Source organism: Amblyomma mixtum, chromosome 4 (genome assembly GCF_055824585.1).
Source record: "Amblyomma mixtum isolate Tamu chromosome 4, ASM5582458v1, whole genome shotgun sequence".
Classification (NCBI taxonomy): Eukaryota; Metazoa; Arthropoda; class Arachnida; order Ixodida; family Ixodidae; genus Amblyomma; species Amblyomma mixtum.
In genome coordinates this window covers 148,948,279-148,970,898 of record NC_143015.1, presented here as the reverse complement: position 1 = coordinate 148,970,898, position 22,620 = coordinate 148,948,279, and the positions used below count along the sequence as shown (strand labels likewise).

The following is a 22,620-nucleotide window of genomic DNA, read 5'->3' as shown; positions in this document are numbered from 1 at the left end:
AACGGCGTATTCAAAGGGCCCACGCTGCTTGCAACGCTCGCCTTGTCTTGTGACGCTTTCCACTGCAGAAGACAGATGGCGCTACTGCCGCCCTTCAGCAAAAACTCGGTGTTTTCGGTTTCGGTACGCCGATCTCGACGCAGACGATTGCGCTTTTGCATCATGCGTGACTCAACTAAGTAAGTACCGTTGTAAAACTTGCTACGATACAAAAGTTACCATAATACGCAAGCGCTGTGTGCAGTTTCACCGCAAACGAGCCACCGGTTGAGGTAAGAAAAATTTTGAAAGTCTTTACGATAAAAACGCACAATACAGTATATGTCTGCATTTAGTGATGCGCAGTCAAACTTCCCTGAATTAACTAGAGTACAGCCGTGAAGGCCGCGTTTTCCATGCTCCTGTAGCTTATGACGAAGGAAACTTGCGAAACTGTCAACTCTAAGCACAGGCTCACTAAGTCCGTGCTTAGTATCGAGCTTTGCGCAAGTTCGCTCCGTCGTAAAGCGCAGGAGCGCAGAAAAAGCGGCCGTCAGGCACGCCAGCTAAAGATTTGGCCGGCTGTACATACATGTATAAATCTAATGGGACTTAGACGGGGTGTTCGAATTATCCATTTTCCCGCAGGGACGGTGCTTGAATCTGTTTTACTGTCCTCAGCTGGGACCACCCCGGGCGTCATTTAGTTGGGTGGTTCAGCAAAGCTGTCCTTTTAGAACCTTTTGCATTCTAGTCGTCATCCAGGATTACAAATGCTTCCAGGGTGTGCCGGTGCATCCTGGAAGCGACTGCGATGACAGTGGAATGTTTAGCCGGCTATTTTTTCGCGTGTAATCTGTGAATCAGCAAGTCCATGCAAATTGTCACGTGGTATATAATGAGAAGAAATCCTCCTTGGGCGTGATCTGAGCGTGAGTCTGTCATCACATTTTCGCGACGTGTCTAATTGTTTCATCGCCCTCAATATATTCGTTTTTAGAGCGGAAGCTCTACTTCTTCCATGGAAAATCTCAAGGTTATGCCGCTCGACAGAATGACCTTCAAGCGATGGAGCGGAGGGGAGGGAGGTGGGTGGCTGTGACGTCATACCATGCGACTCGCTGCCCCTCGGTGCAGCTGCGGGGCGCGGAGCCGACGGCGTTCTCTCGCCTCGCAGTTTTGATAACATTTGATAACATAATACAAAGCGCCAAGCGTTACTGACGTTCGCAGATAGGCATGGAGGAGTCGCGCGCTGGAACCAATGCTTCGAGTGTGTATCGTAGACGGCTGATCGGATCTGATGATTCTGATCAAGAACGCCTACAGCGCGTGTTGGCGAAGGATAGAGCTAGGAAACTAGCAGGCTGGTTAACTGGTGTTGAATAGTTAACTTTTTAACCATTATTGTTAGGGTTCTTAATATTTGAGAGGCGTGTAGCACACTGTAAGTAACATCCATATCAGTTTTTAGAATTTCGAAAACATAGTTACCCTCGGCGCTGTGGCGCTGTGGATTCCAAGAGAAGGCAAGCGTAGCAGGGAGCGGCAGAAAGTTGGGTGTGCGGATGAGATTAAGAAATTTGCGGGAATACGGTGGTCACAACTGGCGAAAGCCAGGGCTGGTTGGAGAGACATGGGAGAGGCCTTTGCCCTGCAGTGGGCGTAGTCAGGCTAATGATGATGATGATGAGAGGTAGCTTTGCCTGCAAGCTTCTCGAAAGCGCATTGAGATCAGCGCACTGGCCGACTTCAATGTGGCGCTAGTTTAACCGACAACATTCGTATAAAATTTGTGACGCAACACTTTATCGTACAACATTCCGGGTGTACAGAGGTAAACAGTAAGAGAGGTGGTTTTAAGGGACATTGAATACGAGTCAAAGTTCTACGTAAGCCCCCATTTATAACTGGTGAAATCCAGTTCTCAGGCGGCTGTGTGTCACTGCCATGAAGCTATCCTGATGAACCATAGTGTTGCGACGAAAAGGAATGCGCCTCTCCACTGGTCCCATTCAAGGCGAGTGCTTTATTGCCGTCGACCTAATGTGGGTGTATCAGCCGTACTTCGCTGGCAACCTGACGAGTGTGTACCAGCAGTCAGGGGCACACTGTTATAACTACTATAATCGTCCAACATTCAAACCGTTCGTCTAACACATAACCCCCCACCGATCGTTGGGGTGCTAGCAATAAACCCCTCGCCCCCTTCCCCCTCCAATCCGCTCCCCGACGACACAGACGTCGCCTCAGACGCCATCTTCGGGCCAGCTTTGGATCTTCCGGAAGTCGCCCACCGAGATGACTTGTGGCTCCACCTTCAGGCATCCGGGCTCGTCCGCTTCGCTGTGGTAGTCGCGGCGCAGGTAGTTGCGCAGCTGGTACATCATCCGCAGGCGGCTGTACGGGCCGTACGGGCTGAGCTGAGGGCAGATGTAGTTCCAGTCGTCGTAGTCGATCGCGTACACCATGAAGCCGTACAGGAATGTCAGGTTTCTCCGGCTCACGCAGATCTGCGACAGCGCGCCTAGTTCTGAGCCTGCTCGGTGGCGACGCTTTCATCTCGGAACATGGTGCTACGTGCCAGATATGTGTAGGAAGCAAAGAAATTAAACTATGAGGCCTGCAGGTGCAGAGGGTGTCACACCTTTGGCAGCGTTTAACTCGTGTTAACTCGGGAACTGTAACAGATAGGAGAAAACGAATGGTTGCTTCAGGTAGAGGAGGAAAAAATGAACCTAGAAGCCAGGTTTGATGACTGTAGATTGATTAGGGAATTAATTATAGACAAAAATGCCGAAATTTCGTCGAAATAGCGTGGGTATCGATATAGCCACGGAAACTGTGTGACGTCACATCCACCGGAAGTCGTCAAGGTATAGTGAAAATAGACACAGAATGGTCGGAAAAACGTCGGATTTGTGTCAAATTAGATAGAAAAATGTGTAATTAAGAGTAATTAACACTTAAGATCCACGAAAGATGTATAATTAATTTGGGTATCGATATAGCCACGGGAACGGTGTGACGTCACATCCACCGGAAGTCGTCACGGCATAGTGTTCTCGGCTTTCGCCTGTCAACACTTTAGTTGCCAAAGTGTCCTCGCGATGTTTCTTTCCGGCACTACTGCGTACGTTAAAAACAACTGAAAGCACGGCATTTTCGCTCGGTAATGTGACCACTGAGGCACGTGCTATGCACACTTCAGTGTTCGTTATTATATACCACTTCTACCTCATGCCGGAATCGTATCATTTAATTTACTTTCCAATTTGCTTCGGTAATCTCATACCTGTGATTCCAGATCTTCAGGTTATTCCAGTACTGTATACACGTTCTACTTGTAGCCAGATTTGACACGTACACATCTCTGCTATGTATTTTTATTTTAAGCCGCCGCTATGGGTAATAGTTATGGTGGTTGGCTGCTGACCCTAACTACGCGGGTTCTGTCCCAGCCGCAGTGGTCGTCGCATTTAGATGGAAACGAAATGCTGAAGGCTCGTGTACTATGCAATATCAGTGCACGTTATGCTTAAGATAGTACTGTATACCATGCCTTTAGCATTTTGGGCCCTGGACATACTCAAACTGACAGTAGCAGCTTTCAGACCATGTGACATACCACAATATTTCAGGATACGAAGGAATCGGTTTCAGTTAAAAATGTGTCAGTCTGCTGTGCACAGGTAGCTGCACATCAGACCATGTCGCTGTGTCAGTCGTCAAGAAAACAAAAATAAAGACTGGGAGAAGAGTCAACGTGACGCTCTCAAATCATTAAGCATTCTTTCTTGGGGTCATTTGAAGATAATAAGTACAGAAAGTTGGGCTAGTTGGTGTGGATTCATACTTAGCAGCGCAAAAAACGAGGACCAGAGCGAACGAGGAGTGTCTTCTCGTTCGCTCTGGTCCTCGTTTTTTGCGCTGCTAAGTATGAATGGTTTCGGTTTGGTTTATAGGGTTCAACGTCCCAAAGCGACTCAGGCTATGAGGGACGCCTGTAGTGAAGGGCTCCGGGAATTTCGACCACCTGGGGTTCTTTAACATGCACTGACACATTTGAAGACCTCAAAACCCGAAGTGTACACTTTCTTGGTTACTTGGCACGTTCAAAGAACCTTTAAAAATGCGCTAGTTCTCTGAACGCCGGGTATACGATCTTGTTGTTTACTCTGATTGTTTCGCGTCACAATACGGGCGCTTGAAACACCCCTCTCCCGCCATCTTTGACTGGACCTCCTTGCGTTATAAATACTGCAAAATTTTTGCTATTTTGTTGATGTGATTTCATTTGCTTAGTTTTTTCCCTCTTTAACGAATGAAATTTGTTGGGTTTTGATATGTTTTGATAAAGAATGGTCTTCAGCGGAGGTTGTCTAGCTAAAACCGCCTGTTTGAACGCAGCGGGTCAAACCACAAATCCAGCTGTGATATCAGTCCGCACATTGTTGATTTTTCTTCTGTATTGTTTCTTCCCCTCTCACTTTGCCCCACGCGGCCGGGTATTGAAAGACATTGCGGAGGAGTTGCTATGCGGGCAGTAAATTTTCACTCTATTGCAGCAGCATATGCTCAAGTATAATCACAAAATGTTTGCGTAATTTATGCAGAACAAAGTGTATTGTAGTAACGCACGTTCTTGGGCTATAGCTGGTGGATTGCAGTAAGGATAATCAAACCAGGCATAAGGAGACGCCCACAGGAAACTGGCAAAACTAGCCCAGCAACGTGTTTTTTTTTACTGGTATACTTTCCTCATACAGTGGGCTCTTTTCTATTTTCAAATCCAGCCTCTGTCTTGTCTTCTTCCTAGTTTCCTGCGTGCGTCTTGTTTTGGTTGGCTTTATTTCATTTAGTCAAGTGTATTGGTACCTTGCGGTACAATAGTGCTTTTTGGCGGGCTGGTCGGTCCATGAAGTCAAGTGAAGGAAACGACGCAAAAAGACAAGGGCGTGACACGACAACACAGGCTGTGTTGTCGTGTCACGCCCTTGTCTTTTTGCGCTGTTTCGTTCAATAGGCCTTGTGGTACCATTGGTACCACAAGGTGCTGTTTTCATTGTGCTCCTTTCTGCAGGGATCCCCAAACACGCACATGAGGCAGGATTCTATTTTTTCGCTAGGATCCCGCTTCATGTGATTGTTTGGTCGCCAAAAAAAAAAATGGCAGTGGCTTAGCTCTGCTATGCCAGGATACATGTAGCGTGAGGCGAGGGCGAGGTGTCCACATCTCGGTGGACACCTGAGCCAGAGGGAAGGCGCATAACTGCCATCTTGGAACAGTGGGCACCTCAACCGTGCGCCTGAATCGTGCTTATAGGTACGTGGGGTGATGAGAGAGAGAGAGATTTGAGCTGCAGGCATTGACAAGGTTGTGCCAGAAATGCGGCGCTGAAGCCATAGGCCATCGGCGTTCATTGTGTTCATTGGCATTGGCGTTGTCAATGTTTTACACTACGATAATGAAGGTAATGAAGGCGAGCGCGCGCGGCGAGGCATGCCAGCTGTGCGTAGTGACGTCACTTGCTCCTCGCGCATGCGCAGTATGGTCGTGCAAGAGAGCACGCGTAACGGTGAGACTGTTGGCAATGTAGCTGAAGCTACAAAAATCAGATAAAGTTGGGGTCAAGATGCGTCCATGAGTTGTGAATGAAGCGCCCACCCACCTTTCTCCTGAGGCTCACGGCATCGTCCCAGACGATGGTGCGCTCCTTCTGCTTGTCGTAGGTGAGGCATCCTTCGTCGGTGCCCTTGGGGGCACAGTCGATGTTCTTGCTGTACACCCGGTCTCCGCAGATCTGCGACAGAGGTAACGCACCTCTTTAATCAAGGTCAGGAATCCGTACACCTTTTACAACGCCAGTCATAGGCTTCTCGTGAGCGCTTCCTTCGCAAGAAATGACGTCCTTCATTGCGTGTCCATCAACAGCGACGTCCTGGTTGGCCACACAAGATGCGTCTTGTGTAAACATATCTCGAATTCGCGCCTTCTGACCTTCAAATCAGGCCTACCTGGTCTTTACAGTATCTTCGTTGGTAATGCGACACATAGCTTAAAATAATGGCTCGAAATGGCGAAAACAGGTTTAATGGTAGATTAAACTCCTCACACGACGTTCACCACGACAATCTGCATAGCTGAGGTTGTAGTGTAACATTGCGTTATTTCCCTCAATTTTCATTTACTAGAAGGCTACTGAAAACAAAATGGTTTACCAGGTGGTGTGCCGTATATGTGAAGACAAAACGTTTTACAACACGCAGCACATGACAAAGGAGTGCACGGGGCAGTTGCTGGGTTCACAACTAAAACTCCACGAGACATTTTCGCTCGCTTTCAGTACTGTGAGTTTCAAAGAAGGCTAGCGTGGTGCCAATAAGTACCTCTGGGTTAACGTGCGGGATGCCTGCTTTTAAGCCTCTGCTTTCGCATTAGAGGCGCAACTAACTTCTACTGAACGCCTTTTGTTGAGAGTATTGTAGTAGCCGGGTGCTGCAACCTACCACAGCGTTCTGGGATAGGCGTGCGTCACGTGTGCTAGACGCATTGTCGCTGTTCCCCGCCCGTTTTTTTTTCTAGCTACACCTGTCAGCGTCACAAAGGCGAGATGGGAGTAAAGAAAGAGAATGAGAGCGTGGACGGCGCCAACAGCAACGGCATCGCTACAGTATATGTTCTGTATACAGCTCTCGCTGCAAATGAGGCTGCGCCAAGTAATCTGTGCTCTGCACTGTCCCGTGTTGCGTCTGTATAGATATTTTTATCTTTCGTGCTAGGATTCTTCTCCCCCGACAGCCATATCACTTGCCTGGCTGTAGTTGCTCCACGGCCACCAATCGTACACGTCCGGTGGGTTGTTGTTCGGATCCTTGTCGCTGCCATAGGCACGGCATTCCTTGTTCCAGCCGAAGTTGCCGACGGAAGGCACGTTCTTGTCGACGTGGAGGGGCTCCTTGAAGACTGTCCTCAGGGTGACCGAGATGGTTCTGTTGAACCGATCCAAGTCATGATAGAGCCTGGCATTCTTTTCGAAGTGGTACGCATCAAGCTGGCGGGGGAGATACAAAAAAAAAAGGCAGCAGTTAGTCGGCTACTTCAGAAATGCAATGTATCGACATCTTGCTCACCGCGCCTAAAGCCTTGGGACGTTATACAACGCTCAGCATGCTAAAATCGAAGCCTTAGCAGGTGAACACCACCTGCTCTCCACCAGGAGTGGAAAACGCTGATGTAGGATTCCTGTCATGGTAAATTTTATTCACTCGTTAGTTCACCATCTTTTTTCACTGGAATGCACTTGATCAGCTGAAGCTCAACCCACCCCCCAACTGAGAAAAGACAGATGTTTATCAGTTCACGCTTGTGCCATGTGCCAGCAACCACCAAAATATCACACACACACGTATCGCCACCACCGTCTGTTCACAGCAAAAGCGCATTGATGTCAAAACGTAATTTGTAAATGGATGTCTGAGAATAAGGCACACCGCCATCTATTTCAGCAAGTGATCACAGAGTCTGTAATAGTTTCGACGTCATCATCAGAGTCGTACGTTTGAGAACAGTTCCGGGAGAAAAGCTAGCTATTTTTGACTCCGGATTCCTTGGCAGTCAATACGTTTCCTGTTGCAGAACCAACGCTATGAAAGCCACAGAGGGCCGAACAGTCGAATTTTCCTGCAGCCAAAAATGATATTAGGTTGTCCTGAAAATCCCTTTACAGCAGAGTGTCTACTGTTTTGGCTGGTGCCTATTGCTTAGCACGCGAGATGCATAAATGATAGAAAACGGAATGTCAACAATTGATCAGGTACCCTGTTACGTCATCTCGGCTGAAATTGTAATTGCCATTCCGTCAATACATTAGCCACAAGAGGTAATTTTACGTATGTTGCACGGTAAGCACTGGTGATTAACTATCTTAAAGCTTTCGAACGCAGAACAGAAAACGCGGTGCTTCAGTTGAATGCGATTACACCTCCTACGCATCTAACGCGCTTCGAGAGTTCGGCGGCGGCGGTGTTTTCCGAATTTTCCGGTTTTGCATGTCCAACATTCTTGGACGAAAATTTCAAATATTGGAAAACTGTAAGGTACTGGTAAAGAAATATTGACGGTAATGTTCCACTTTTCCAATATGCGGCAAAATCTTTTTTTTTTATAGTGTTTCCATCGCTCGCATCGAGCAGTTAAGACTGCCATAGAAAACCTATGGGGAACGCTTCTGACGATAGCAAAAACGTTAATAGCCGAAAAATTCAAGCCTGCTGACCGGGGATATGAGGATATAATGATTGTTGTAATGAAATCTTGCAATATATGAAAAAATTGCGCTGATAAACTCTTTCTCGTTCAAAATGACTTTGTCCAGAATTGAGAGAAGCCAACAGCCACAGAAACGAAGGGAAACAGGAGATTTTTAATTTTATTTATTTATTTTGTGGTGCTGATCAATTTAGAATATTACTGAATATGTTATCGCTTAAAGCTAATTAATTAGAAAAGCAGAAGAAAAAACAACCACATGCCGCCGGTGGGATCCGAACCCACGACCTCCGAATTACGCTCCGGTGCTCCACCTCTGAGCTACGGCGACGGCTGTCAAATCTTCTGCTTTCGGGGGTATTTATATTTACAAGTAACCTAACCTTGAGAGTGTTCATCAGCGCCACCCACGTTCATAAGCGGCGGACGTAGAACGTCCTGAGTTACCGCAGGTGTGACGTAGAACGTCATCGAACTGAGAGGGTGGAAGCTGTGTGAGAACCCTCTTATGCTTCCTATGGCATCAAGGATGCCAGAACCGAGGCCCTCGCTAAGCAATTAAGCAAACAAGGGAAGGGGAATGAGGGGCTCGTTACAAATAATTGCAGAATTGCTCGGTATGGATATGCCCATTCATAAATCGTACACTTTCTTAGCGTACACTTCCAGAATGGAGGCCCAAGTATGTCCATAGAAAGGTGGTGCGTACTTACAATGCTAGTGCGCTTTCTATGGAATCGATATGTTGACGGCGCTCGGTTGAGAACCTGCGGCGTCTCTATCTGGCAGTCTGTGGCAACTTCCTGCTCGCTGTACGGGAAGTGGGTCAGGTACACGAGATACTGCACCATAGTTTGGAGCCGGTTACCGGTTGGGAATCTGCGCAGACACAGATGGTCGGTTTTAATGCAGGGATTCTCATTTTCTCTCGCCCTCTCTTCCCGTACCTCCCAGCAAACCAAAAACCTCTCAGAGACGTCTAGCTAGACGTCTCTGAGAGGTTTTTGGTTTGCTGGGCCGTTTCCCTGTCTTCACGTTTTACAGCGACGGCTGTTAATCACCCGTTCCTTGGTTTCGTGTCGTCGTAGTAGCTGTAGTACTAGTAGTAGGTTGTCGTCGACGTAACCGGTAAGTGCGCTGCGATGGGAGCCACTCAGAGAGTAGTTACCGTAGAGAAGTGGGTATGGCGAGAGAGTGGTAACACTCGGTAGATAGGAGCGGATAGGTTCGTGTCTAATCTACCGACGTTGAAGTTTACGACGGACAGTGTTCCCTCACAGACAATAATAAGGGCACACTCACGATTTGTTAAACATGCGGTGCATTCTAGTGGCAACTTGTAATGGAAGTTCGTCCACGAGCATGTGCTTGGGCAGCATCGTGGCGATCAGGTTGATCCCGGGCTTGTGGCCCTTCCGTTGGTGGTAGCTGGCAAGCTCCTGCGCGAGAGGAGTGCAGGTCAGTTCAAGCGCACCTGGAGTTGAAGGACACCGCCAAAAACTTCATACAATCTTTGTTCCTAATCAAAGTCGATTCTTTGACTCTGTGTGTATAGGTTGACAATTGCTTAGAAGCATAAACAGCATTTATTGATAGCGGAACAAAACCCGCTTTAAACATGTAACATTTTCCCCCACCGCTCGATTCAAGATCATGGTGTAAATATGAAAGGGACTCCGTGATTATGTTAGAAGTGAATGGCGGTGCGGCCAGCACCGCCATTCATTTGTGGATGAAAATTTTGAATATTGGAAAATGGTAAGGTACGACTGGTACCGAAACATTGTAGTAATGGTCGATTCTTTCGATGCGTAGCAAAATCTTTCTTTTATAGAGTTTCCATCAATCGCAATGGAGCACTTATGACTGCCATAGAAACTCAAAGGCGAACGTTTTTGAGGAAAGCAAAAACGTTAATAGCAAAAAAAGTTCAAGCCTACCGAGAGGAGGACTGCGGGTATATTGATTTTTGTAGTAACATTTTGCAATATATATATAAAAAACTGCATTCATGAACTATTTATCGTTGAAAATGCTTTTGTCCAGAATTGCTGGCTATGTCAACGCAGTTTCCTTGCGAAGAAGGCCGGTGACGGGGGCGCATATACTTAATATTTTGGTCGCTCTCAGTTGATAAATGCGGGCAATAAAGGCGTCAATGTCTCCGCCTTCTCTGTATTCGGAGATTTTCACTACTCAGAAGGGGCGCTTCGATTAATCCGATACGACGTCGCTAAGGAGGACCACTAATGTTACAGTGAACTGGAATATACAGCGGTGACGCCAGTTGCAGCGCGTTTGAAAAGAATCCGATTGCAGCGCCTCCAGCAATGAGTGGATTACCACGGCATTCGCGTGGTCGCATTATTTCGCTTAGAACAGTGTCGCTGTACTCGCTGAACAAAGAAATATATTTTTTTTTTATGTACCACGCAAGCGGCGCAGCGCAAGTTATCAATTATCCTTGCAGACAAACTAAGAACGCCGTAGTAACGTGTTCAAGAGTGGGCGACAGATGGCAGCGCCACCGCTTCGTCCGCCATTCACGGGGACAAGCGCCTCGTGGGCAGGCTCTCCCGCGCGCTACACTTTCTTCTAGTACACTGCACTTCTGTGGTCAGCTAGGGTAGCAGCGAGTTTCTTTGAAAATGAATCGATAACCTTGTGCTTGTTCGTCAATGGTGCCAAGTTCGTCTGTGCTAGTCTTTCGCTTCTCGAGGGTCGAAAGGAATACACTAGGGACAAGGAAGGAATCGCTGACTGGCGTTTGAAAACGGCCGCGGTAAAAGCACAGATGTAGACGTTAGATGCGTGCTTTGCCGATAATTTAGTTTCACTGATGTTGAGATGATGTTTCTTGTACAGCTGGTGAATGAAAAAAGAGCCATTTGTCTGGCACTACGTCCCATCTGCGAATTTCGATGGAGGCGAAATCCTGGAGGCCCGTGTACTGTGAGATGTCAGTGCGCGTTAAAGAACCTCGGGTGGTCGAAATTTTCGGAGCCTTTCACTACGGCGTCCCTCATAGCCTGAGTCGCTTTGGGACGTTAAACCCGAATAAACCAAACCAAACCAATCATCTGCATACGAACGGTAAAATTACACTCAGAATGAGTCGATAATGAATTACACCACTTTCAAGCCATTTCGAACACTGGTTTGGTAGTAAAGAGGTACACACTTCGATCTGGACACAGTGATGTCATGCTGGTCGCGCAGAAAATAAGAGAAAAGTTTTTGCAGACACAATCGCACACATTTTAACCAATATAGCTGACTGCTTTCTTGTTTTTTTTTGTGCCGCTCTGAAAAACGAATATAGATTTCGAATACGGGAGCGAGTAAAGTGAGATTATCTTTTTCCGAACTGTGTTTTCTGTTACAAATTAACTGTGTCTTGTGTCCTCAGTTTGTTTGTAAGCAGTGGACGGAAGGCATGTGACGTAGGTAAGGCCGATATACGATACCGCAATTTTCCGCCGGTTTTATTCGAAACGTACAATCTTTGTAGTCTGGCCGATTCATTCGAGTGACGGTGAGGGCATATTATACAAGAACGAAGTGCGAAAAAAATCAATCAAAATGAAATCCATTAACGCGACAGCGTTAAAGGCTTCGTTCTGCAGAAAATCCGCAATCGGCGTTTTTAGCGAAAAACCACGGGCGTGGCTCTGGCAGGTTGTCCCCAGGGAGTAACCTAGTAGGCAGGTGGGCCACACAGGTCACGTGTACTTGCGACGTCATCACAACCCGCCCACTGGATGGTGAGCAAACTGCCTCCCGTGGCAGATGACAGTTAAATTAATGATTGGTCACCCAGGAAAAGCAACCTGGGTCGCATAAGTCCAAACAGGTGGCAGCACCTGCCATCTCAGGGCAGTGGCGCATCGCTTATTAACCGCTGCACCACTGCGCCAGGAGTGGTATAAGGACTCCCAGGGGTCTATGAATGTAAAGTAGAGAAGGGCCAATTCTGCATATATAGGAAGGAATTAACCCACTACGCTATCGTGTCATACTCTTAAGACGGAGCTTAAGTGTCCACTCCATTTTTATCACTCTCTCTCTCTCACCGCAATGACTCCGATGGCTCTGTCGAACGAGTCGTCCTTGATGAAGAGACCCATCGCTTCGACGTCCAGTACGGCGTAATTGTTGGCCTTGTGCTCGGCGAACATGTCCAGCCGCTGGTATATCGGGCTTGTCCCTTTGAACTCACCGAGAATCAGGGTGTTGTTCCTGCATTGCGCAATAATTTCACACATTCTTATGCTGTCGTCTGCAAACAGGTACAAAACGGGACCAGTTCTCTGAAATCTTAGTTGAAGAATGCAATAAAATGTCCTCGGGCCGGCTATCGGTAACTGAAATTCCATGTCACAGCGTTTCTGGAAAGTTGTGGTCCATTCTTGTCAACGTATGCGTCAAGCATAAGCTACATATTTTCTGTACACGATAAATTGTATACACACGCATTCTGTGCGCTCTGCTGTTCCCAATGTAGTCATGGGGGGCGGGAGCTTGTCAAGCTGCTGCTCAGCAGCTTTTTCTCTCACCTCCACATGTTTTGTAAAAGAAACATGAAACAAACTGCATTTCTATTTGTATAGCTATAAGCCTTTTCTGTGGCCTTCTATGGCTGCAGATTCAGGCAGATATACTTTTCTATAGACAAAAACATTTGTATGGTTCCGAAGCTATAGCTATAGCGGGATAGATTTTTTTAATAGCTGGCAATAAGCATCGCTTTGAGGTGCATAGACGATCATGAAAGGCCATATATAGATATAGCCTTTTTCATAGACGCCTCATAGGCCGTTTTTGTGAGATCACTTTGAAGAACAAATCACTTTGTGAACTATACTCACTAACGTTGCAAGGGCAGAATCGTGCGAAGAAGTGGCTTAACCTTTTGTGAGGCATGATATTTTATTATGTCTCACATACGTATGAACAGTAAAATTGCAGTAAGAATGACTCTACAAATTGGAATACATAACTTTCCAGCCATTTCAACGACTGGATGTGTAGAAAAAAATGTGGCGCACATTCCTACAAATGCCTTCGTAAGAACAACTCAAATGTGGTACGTATCTCTACTGGCGTCCTTCAGGCCTATAAAATAATTTGCATGGCAAACGAAAATTTCTTTACGAACAATTACGAGCAGTTCACTGATGCAAAGGGCTCGAAAGATAAAAAAACAACTGTTCACTTTTTTTGCACGCCAAAATGGGCAGTATCGAACTGCACACATGTGCATGTAGAAAAATAGAATGACACCGATTACTCCAGAGATATAAGTAAGCAGATTTGCATGTTTTATACTTCGGTTAATCGTAGCACATAAACATATTTATTTATTTATTTATTTCATACTGCAGATCATGTTACAGATCCAAGCAGAACAAATACATATTAGATAACACAGATACACGGGCAACAAGTAAAATAAAAAGAAAAACTAAAAATAAAAAGGCATGCAGGATGACTATGCGCTTACATTTTATCGTGTCAGAGAATTCCACTCGCTGATGGTACGCGGGAAAAAGGAAAATTTAAAAGTGTCAGTTCTAGGTAGATAGGTACGCTGTTGTCCATTTGATGGAACTTGAAGCATGGCTAACAAGTGTTGCACATGTGTGCTTCTGTCCGAGAAAGGTTTAAAGAAGCACGTGCTCTCTTGCAAGTCTTTTGAACAAAGTGGTCTTGGTAGTGTTATTGATGTGAGAATATAGTAAAAGCTCAAGAAGGGACGTCTGCTTGCGAAACTGACGTTCCTAGCGTTGGCATCCGGACAGCGGTCGGCGGAAAGACAATTCGATCAGTAAAACGAAAAAAAGGATGAGGGTGAAGATAAAGAGGTGGGAGGAGTGGGGAAGTATTGCAAACAATGTGCAGTGTTGATTCAAGCAAAAGTTGTTTGCACCATACGAGCCTCGGTTTGTCGTTATACAAGCAGCTTCCACGCGACTATTTAGCTGTTACCTTTCCCTTCATAGATGAGACCAGTTCGTTAAAAGCATGCGCGTCAACAACTTCGAGGTGGTCGTTTTGTCGCCACCTGCCAGCCTTGTATGTTTTTCCGCTAGTGCTGCCGTGAGACTATGATCGATGAGTTTGCGTTTTTCTTTACGATCTGTTTGTCAACTTGTTAATCAATCAGCCGTTAAGTCAACCAATTAACCAGTTACATTCATCAACTGATCGGCAGACACTCCTAATAAAGGGGCACTTAGGCCACGTTGAGGTTGGCTTGCATCGATAGGTTATCAGATTCTAATCACATATGTGCTACTATCACTGAAAGCGAAGGTGTTATGAGGTAAAAAATGTTTTAGAAATGTATAGAAGTATTGTTGCCATCGGCAGTGTCCGCAAGCTAACAATGGATGCAAGAGCATTTTTATACGTGAATTTTGTAGGCTAGGCAACACTTGCACTGATTACTAATGATCACGGAGACATTACCGGTATTGACGTCATGAGTTTATATCCGCATGAGGCAAAAATTGCCTATTTCTGAATGCAGTTTTACAAACATGACTCTTGCCCTCAGCAAACATAAACATCACCGCTAAGAGTCAAGCACACCAGTTTTACTAAAAAAGTTCTCTTCAATGTCCTTTTCATCATCATCATCATCATTATCATAGTCAGCCTGACTACGCCCACTGCAGGGCAAAGGCCTCTCCCATGTCTCTTCAATGTCCTTTTAGGAATCATCAATCAAGGATCACGAAAATGTACTCACATGTGCGAGATTCCCATGCCGTAGCGCGTCCTGTTGGTGTGTCTCTTGGCGTGCTGAATGAAGAACCTGAGGTTCTGGGTAAGACGATCGCTGAACGCGTTCCTGGCGCCTAACCCCGAGTACGTGGACTGGAAATACACCATCTCACACATGCCATCCGGCGGGAAAAGGAATCCGTAATCCACGAGGTCAGTGACCGTGCACAGGAATGGCGTGTACATGTAGGCCCGCTCTGCACCGAGGAAAAAAAAACATGCAAATAACAACGGCTTTCATCAGGCACGCATAACAGACAGCACCAAACATCCTGAGGACGTCTTCAAGCGGTCCAAACATTCTCTTCATGAACAGGTCCTCCTCAATACGTTTTGAGTGCCCCGTGCTGAATTGTCCTCGTGCACTCTAAGCACACATACGCCTATATGGGAGTGAAAAAGGGTGTAAGCTGTACTGTAGCGCACTGCCTTTTGTAAAAGGGTGTGTACTAGAGGACAGTTAACTCACTTTCTATTCCTTTCTGCTTAGTGTGTAAGGACCTCCTCAGTTTGTGTATTGCGTAACAATGCGACAAAGGAAATTTCTCAAACGACCGTTACACCCCCTTCCTTCCTTCCTTCCTTCCTTCCTTCCTTCCTTCCTTCCTTCCTTCCTTCCTTCCTTCCTTCCTTCCTTCCTTCCTTCCTTCCTTCTTTCCTTCCCTCCTTCCCTTCCTTCCTTCCTTCCTTCCTTCCTTCCTTCCTTCCTTCCTTCCTTCCTTCCTTCCTTCCTTCCTTCCTTCCTTCCTTCCTTCCTTCCTTCCTTCCTTCCTTCCTTCCATCACCACGCGTACTAGGTGTCCACCTAGAAGTGAGACAGTTACTGCGCCTTTTATTTTACTAAAAAGCAGTGAGGTATCAGAATGCCCCACAGATGATTAAAGATTTGTTCAAATCAAAATGTAGTTAGGTTAAATTTGATAAGTTTCTGCACTGAAGAAATGCTTTGGGTTTTTAATAATGTTTGAGCATTTTGATAACGTGAGCTAAATGTTGCGGCGATGGTGAACACCCTCATGTATGGGGTACACGCTCAACAGAAATGGATTCTCGAGTCGAAGAGCGGACAGACACCGCCGAATTAGCTCATTTGGTAGAGCACTGCATTTCGACATTCGGATGTCGTGGGCTCGGGTCATACCAGCGGCGTGACCCACTTTATGATTAATTATTTCATTAAAACAATCTTTACTTTTTTGAATATTGATCGACACCTCCATCCTTCAGCGGTTGAAATGACTGTTCGCTTCATTCAAAAGTATTCCCCTGTTTTCCTCGGCTTATCTCATAGTATCTATCTAAGCTTATGCCTGAAATTCTCTACATTTATATGCCTTCGTTTGATGGAAGCCTAGAGTCACCGAAACCGGAAAGCATATGGGATTGCTATATTAAATTTTAGTGCTGATAAACAGGAAATTAGTAGTGTAAAGAATTTTTACCTGAATGATAGCTGACTAACAAGTGGAAGAAAAAACAACCACAAGCTCCAAGTGGCATTCGAACCTGCGCCCCCCGTATGTCGCATACGGTGCTCTACCAACTGAGCTAAGGGGGCGACTATGCGACCTGTTACTCCGAAGAGTATTCCTGTTGCGTGTAACCTAACCTTGAGTGTGTTCACCAGCGCCACCCTCGTAGATAGCGACGGACGCAGAAGGTGCTGTGATAGCGATGGTGCAACTTGCAACGTGATTGAACGGTGAGGGAGGCAGCTGTACGAGAACCCCCTTATGTTTCCCATAGCATCAAGACCGCCAGAATCGAGGCCCTTGTCAAGCCATTGAGTAGACAAGGGAAGCATATAAGGGAGTCGCTCTCACATACACTTAAAGGAAGCCAACGGTCCCCGAAACCCAGGAATACATAGCGAAATGCTCTTTTAATGTTTGGTATTCGTCAATGGGAAATTAGTAGTCTAATCATTTTTACCTGACAAGTAATTTATTAGAGTGTACAAGAAAAACCGACAACCCGTTGCTCGGGTGATCCGAGCCCGCGACCTCCTTATGTCGCCTACCTTGATCTAGCACCTGAGTTATAGCGGTGGCTGTCCAAACTTCTAGCCAGCGATGAGTCTATACATCTGTCTGTCCGCCTGCCTGGCAGTGTGATTTCTCTGCCTGTGAGTTCATTTCTCTATCTTGCCATTTATAGCGCTCACACCTATTTAGCTATCGTCCTATTTCTCTTATCTATCCATATGTTCGCCTGCCTATTTTCTGGCCTCTCAGTCTGCGTTTCTGTATTTTTTCCTCGACTTCAGACTTACTCGTAGTAGTGGTCGCCGTGGTGGTTGGCTTGGTGGTGGCCTTCGTGGTGGATTTTGTGGTGGACTTCGTGGTAGACTTCGTGGTGGACTTCGTGGTGGTCTTCGTAGTAGACTTCGTGGTGGACTTTCTGGTGGCCTTCGTGGTGGAAGTGGACTTGGGAGTGGTGGACTTTGGTGTGGATTTGACGGTGGTCATTGGTGTGGACTTAACGGGGGAATCAGCGGAGGGCTGGGAGACGGATTTTGCGGTGGACGAGGCAGTGACCGCGGTGCTGTCGTCTGGCAGCACGTCGGATGTGACTGGCTCCTTGGACACCGGTGGTGGCGGCGTTCCGCCGGTACCACCTCCACCATAAACCACGGGCGAGGTGGGCGGTTCCGCTGGTTGTACCGGCTCTGGGGTCTCTGCGGGTTAGACGGAAAGGTTCCTGTGCATAAGAGTCGCTCTTAGTGTTACGCTAACATAACATCTGATTTCCTTCAGCTTTACACATCAAGAGTTTACACTTTCAAATTTTCACGTCTTATTCGAACTGTTGAACGGAACACTCTCGGTGCTCAGAGTCTTGATTTGGGCTTGTTGGTCAGAGTGCGCAATAAAAACAAGCAGCGTGAATAGACAAGGATGAACACAATGCGCGCTGCTTCTTTTTATTATGCATGTATCGACGCTGACCACATGCCAGAAAAGGTTTTTATGTAATGTGTGTGGAGTGTTCACTTCCCGCTCAGTAACGGCCCGCAAGGGAAAACAAACAAACAAACAAACAAACAAACAAACAAACAAACAAACAAACAAACAAACAAACAAACAAACAAACAAACAAACAAACAAACAAACAAACAAACAAACAAACAAACAAACAAACAAACAAACAAACAAACAAACAAACAAACAAACACACAAACAAACAAACAAACAAACAAACAAACAAACAAACAAATAATAAATAAAGAAATTGCCCGTTATGCACAGGTCAGCAGCGGCCGAGCAAAAGCTAGTGCTTAGTGCCGAAACATCAACATATCTGGCGCATCCGTGTATAAGTGCTTGCTGCCATAGAACGTCATCAGTTCACGCATGTGCCACTTCACTGCGATCTGTGGTAGCTCTTCCTGAGGAAAGTATGGAAAGTTGAAGGGCCACTGGCATCCCCTGTGGTAAGAAACAACGAAACTTCCCGCGGGGTTGTTCGTATACCACTATATGCTCATGACGATGTGCCGTAGGTTTTATTGGAAATCAAAGATCGAGGCTGCGTGAACCCCACCCACCGCCAGTGCCCCGACTCATGAAGAGCCCCAAATTTCACGCTGTCTAGAGCTGCAACACCTACAACTACATCAGCCTTTGCCTTTGACACCTTCATTTAGCCACGTGTTTACATTTTCTTTTTCATAACATTAATCAGCATGCTGTCTTCTGCGGGTATATATATGCATTACTTTGGCTGTTAAGGCGAAAGCCTTTAATGAATAGCAGAGGGTGTCACATGTGTTTAACCAGAAATCTAAAAAAGATAGAAGAAAATCAAAGGTTGCTTCAGATAGAGGAGGCAAAAATGAACCTAGAAGTCAAGTTCGATGACTGTAGATTAATTAGTCAATTAATTATAGGCAAAAATGTCGAAATTGCGTCGAAATAGCGCGCACGTCGGTATAGCCACGGGAATGATGTGACGTCACATTCACCGGAAGTCGTCAGGGTATAGTGAAAATTGTCACAGAATGGTCGGAGAAACGTCGGATTTGTGTCAAATTAGATGGAAAAATGGGTAATTAAGCGTTGTGAACACTTACGATCCCCTAAAGATGTATAATTTGGGTATCCATATAGCCACGGGAACGGTGTTACGCCACATCCACCGGAAGTCGTCACGGCATAGTGTCCTCGGCTTTCCCCTCTGAACACTTTAGTTGCCATAGTGTCCTTGCAATTTTCTTCTGAATTGAAGTTGAAGTTCAGCGCTTGTTTGTCTTCTTGTCTTTCTGTCCTCGTGTTGCTACACGATGCTCAAAGCGATGAAACATAGAGTAGCCCTAGAGCTCGTGGACCTTCTCAGCGTTAAACGAAGTCATCGTCTTAGTCCGCAACGAAAGGCTAACCGCAGTCACCTTGGGAGAAAACAAGTCCGCCGTTTTAGTGTGGAAGAATAACTTCGCGGTGTCAAACCCAACCAAGAACCTTGTGGCGTCCCCGACCTCGAGGGTGCAGAAATAAAATAAATATCGCCGCGACTGGGTTTCGAACCCACGGCGGCGCGAGCAGATCCGTATCGCTGGCCACTGCCCGAGAGCACTGAGCTATCGCTCAGCCTATCACGTTGCGTGTTGAATTGCAGCACGCTCTCACGCTGTGCACTGCACATCGTCGTCTTCATCAACTTCCATCACACCGCTGCACCGATCAGATCAGCTTAACCTCGATCAGAGCTTAACCTGACGTCTGGCGACGACCCAGCAAAGCAAAACCATGGGCCAGCCAGGTTAATTATATGCTTTCGCACGTCTACTCGGTTTAAATATGTTAAAAACCCGCCATTATTTTTCTAATCTGCTAATCGCCGCCTGCTGTCACCTCACTGTGAATGCAATGCCCGGTGCTCCATGATGGCATTAGTGGCATCATCGGGGCCCTACATTCTCCGATGGACGTCTTCCACCATCACCATAGTCAGCCCACTTACATCCACTGCAGGACAAAGTCCTCTTTCAAAAATATCCAATTAACGTCCCAAGCGCACAGAAAACATCGCCCAGCGGACTCTCGACACCTCCTGATAAGATTACCTTCTCTGAGGACCCACTCCGTCTCCCCGATGAACCATCGGTTACCTGCTATTCACATTACACGCCCGGAACATGTGTATCTGTTCTCTCGATTTCAGACAGGATATCATGACAGCGTGAAAGATATTGATACGTGGCGGGATGGAGCGCTCGCGCTAGGCCCGCAGCCATTAAATCATATCATCTGTCATCATGTCGTCCTTTTCCTAGGCTTGCCGCCTCGTAACAATATCTTCCGTGCCATATACTCAAATAAACGCGAGTCGCGCTTTGGGGATAGTTAAGCGTAGCGGTGCGCTGCCACATCCTGAGTTAATAATAATAATTGCTTATTTCGGTTTATGCAATACAAAAAACCGAGGGCGCACAGGCTAAAGGTGTAAAAGAAAAACAACGCCTAATAAGGACCTGTCGTCCTGGACGAAGACATTCAGCAGCAAGCAGTAGTATTTCTATAATGCTGCTCAGGAACCCTCTGCAGCCGCTGCTTAGGAACCCTCTGCAGTCAATAAAAAAAATTGGCTGTGGCTTAGCTTGGTTAAGCCTAGTAATTGCGAAGCAATACGTGGTTCTGCTGCCGTTCTTATCGTTCTTCTTCTGTCTCCGTAGCTCGCTGATGCTTTCTCTTTGCAATTTGCCGAAGCGTATAGGCTGGAGGCGGCATCTCATGGGCTTGACGAGAAGAGCGCAGTCAGGCCGCGGCCGTGGCTATGCGCCGCGCAAGGCAACGGCGTGAGATGGGGCCCGTTTTTAAGCAGATGGTATGACGTCACATAGCGCAGCGCCCCTGGTGAGAGGAGCGGGAGTCAGGCCACGGCCGTGGCTATGCACCGCGCAAGGCGACGGTGTGAGATGGGGCCCCGTTTTTACACAGATGGTATGACGTCACATAGCGCGCAGCGCCCCTGGTGAGAGGAGCGGGAGTCAGGTCGTGGCTATGCGCCGCGCAAGGCGACGGCGTGATATGGGGCCCCGTTTTTACACAGATGGTATGAGGTCACGCAGCGAGGTCACGCGAAAGGTCAAGCGTGGCTATGCGGCCGCGGCACGGCACGGGCTGAGGTGGTATCGAAAGTAGTATTGCTTCGCAATAAAACAATATAGAAGACAAGTGGAAACACATACACAGAAGGCGGGTAACATAGCAAGAAAGAAGGCAACGAATGCAAGAACGCATAAAGGCGGGCTGTGCTTAGTTCACCCTGAAAGCCAGTGTAGAGTGAATTTAATTTTTAAATTTATTTTGCGTGCTATTTGCAAGCCCTAAATCATTTGCAAGTGGCTAAGCTCTACAGCGTGGAATTTCACGCGCCAAAACATGACAGCAGGGAGGTGTGTAATGCATGCAGTGCTTGCCTTTGTTGAAGAGGTAAAACATGCCCAGGCAGGCCATGGCAATGCAGACGAAGGAGCAGATTAGGAAAAGTCCCGAACTTCGCTGTGTTTCTTCCTGGCTGAAGCACGAAAAAAAAGGAAGGATGTACACGGTACGCCTAAAGTATTTGCGGAGCAGGAGGGGTAATGGTGTCGCCTGCGTCGTATTTTGTTGCGAAAGCAACATTACGATAGTCGCTTAGCCATTTCGCGGAGCTCTGGAAAGGTCAAGCTGCGCGTTCGCGAGAAGTGGGTGACGTCACATGGCGCATACCTGGCGCGCCGGGGCCGCCGCCGCGCGCTCTCCATCCCCTCGCCGACAGTCTCCCCCTCTCTGTTTCTCTCTCTCTTCCTTTCCTCAAATACAATTTTCATTTTCTTCATTACGGCCCCTCTTTCTCTTCTTTCACTCCCACTTCCTCCCGTCCTTTAAGGTGCGGTTCGGGTGTCCACCGAGATGACAGAGAATTATTGCGTCATTTCCTTTTCTCAAAAAGCGTTGCGTTCAAAGGGCAAGGCATCGCGCCGAACGGGTGGCGGCGTTCCGTGGACTCCCTGGCAGCGCTACAACACGCTGTCGCGTTCCACTCCTAAAATCGAAGCTTAAGCGTCATTGATTAGCAGTTAATTAGCCATTAATTAGTAATTTGTCATTGCTTAGCAATTAGTACTTAATTATGTGTGACATCATCCAGTGGTGACGTCACCAGTGCTACAGAGGCAGTCAAAGTGGTGTGGAAAACGCTTTCGCCTCTACGCACTTTAGACAGTCAAGTGCCCCTGAATTTTTTCTCAGTACCTGTCTTCGTCGCACTCGAACTTTGTGATGAACGAAAAGCGAATCGCCCAATACTGCGTACTGTTAAAGTAAGGCCAGGATTTTGTTAAGCAATGCTCCGGTCTTGTGACGTCACCTCCGTCCTGCCATTGGGCGAATTTTATTACCAATGACGCATTTTTCCCCATGGGGCATTTCATGTTATCGCATTAAAGCTATTCGCGGCAATCAGGTCATTTTACTCGAAATGCACCGATTCCTTGTGCATATACCTATGTTTTTACCATGAAACAGTTTGGCAGTAACGCATATGAATGTGGGCTTTTCCGCCTTTTGCGTCTCTCTTGTAGTACACATGTTGCAATA

At 46.8% G+C, this 22,620-nt stretch overlaps 1 protein-coding gene across 1 annotated transcript; it reads right to left on the bottom strand.

Moving 5' to 3' along the window:
• Positions 1 to 1,782: 1,782 nt before the first annotated feature.
• On the bottom strand, positions 1,783 to 21,495 carry LOC149348719 (uncharacterized). The gene is made up of 9 exons (XM_089541837.1): positions 21,459 to 21,495; positions 17,313 to 17,717; positions 15,006 to 15,237; positions 12,325 to 12,490; positions 9,554 to 9,690; positions 8,965 to 9,130; positions 6,795 to 7,034; positions 5,652 to 5,783; positions 1,783 to 2,492 (listed from the first exon to the last, which is right to left on the bottom strand). The coding sequence occupies exons 1-9, from the start codon at positions 21,493 to 21,495 to the stop codon at positions 2,229 to 2,231; spliced, it is 1,779 nt and encodes a 592-aa protein (XP_089397963.1). The 3' UTR covers positions 1,783 to 2,228.
• Positions 21,496 to 22,620: the final 1,125 nt, after the last annotated feature.

Coding starts and splice junctions, on each gene's coding strand:
- LOC149348719 (XM_089541837.1), bottom strand. CDS start 21,495: ATGGCCTGCCTGGGCATGTTTTACCTCTTCAACAAAG. Junction 9,691..12,324: donor GAGCCATCGGAGTCATTGCG/GTGAGAGAGAGA, acceptor CCTCTCGCGCAG/GAGCTTGCCAGCTACCACCA. Junction 7,035..8,964: donor ATAGAAAGCGCACTAGCATT/GTAAGTACGCAC, acceptor CTCCCCCGCCAG/CTTGATGCGTACCACTTCGA.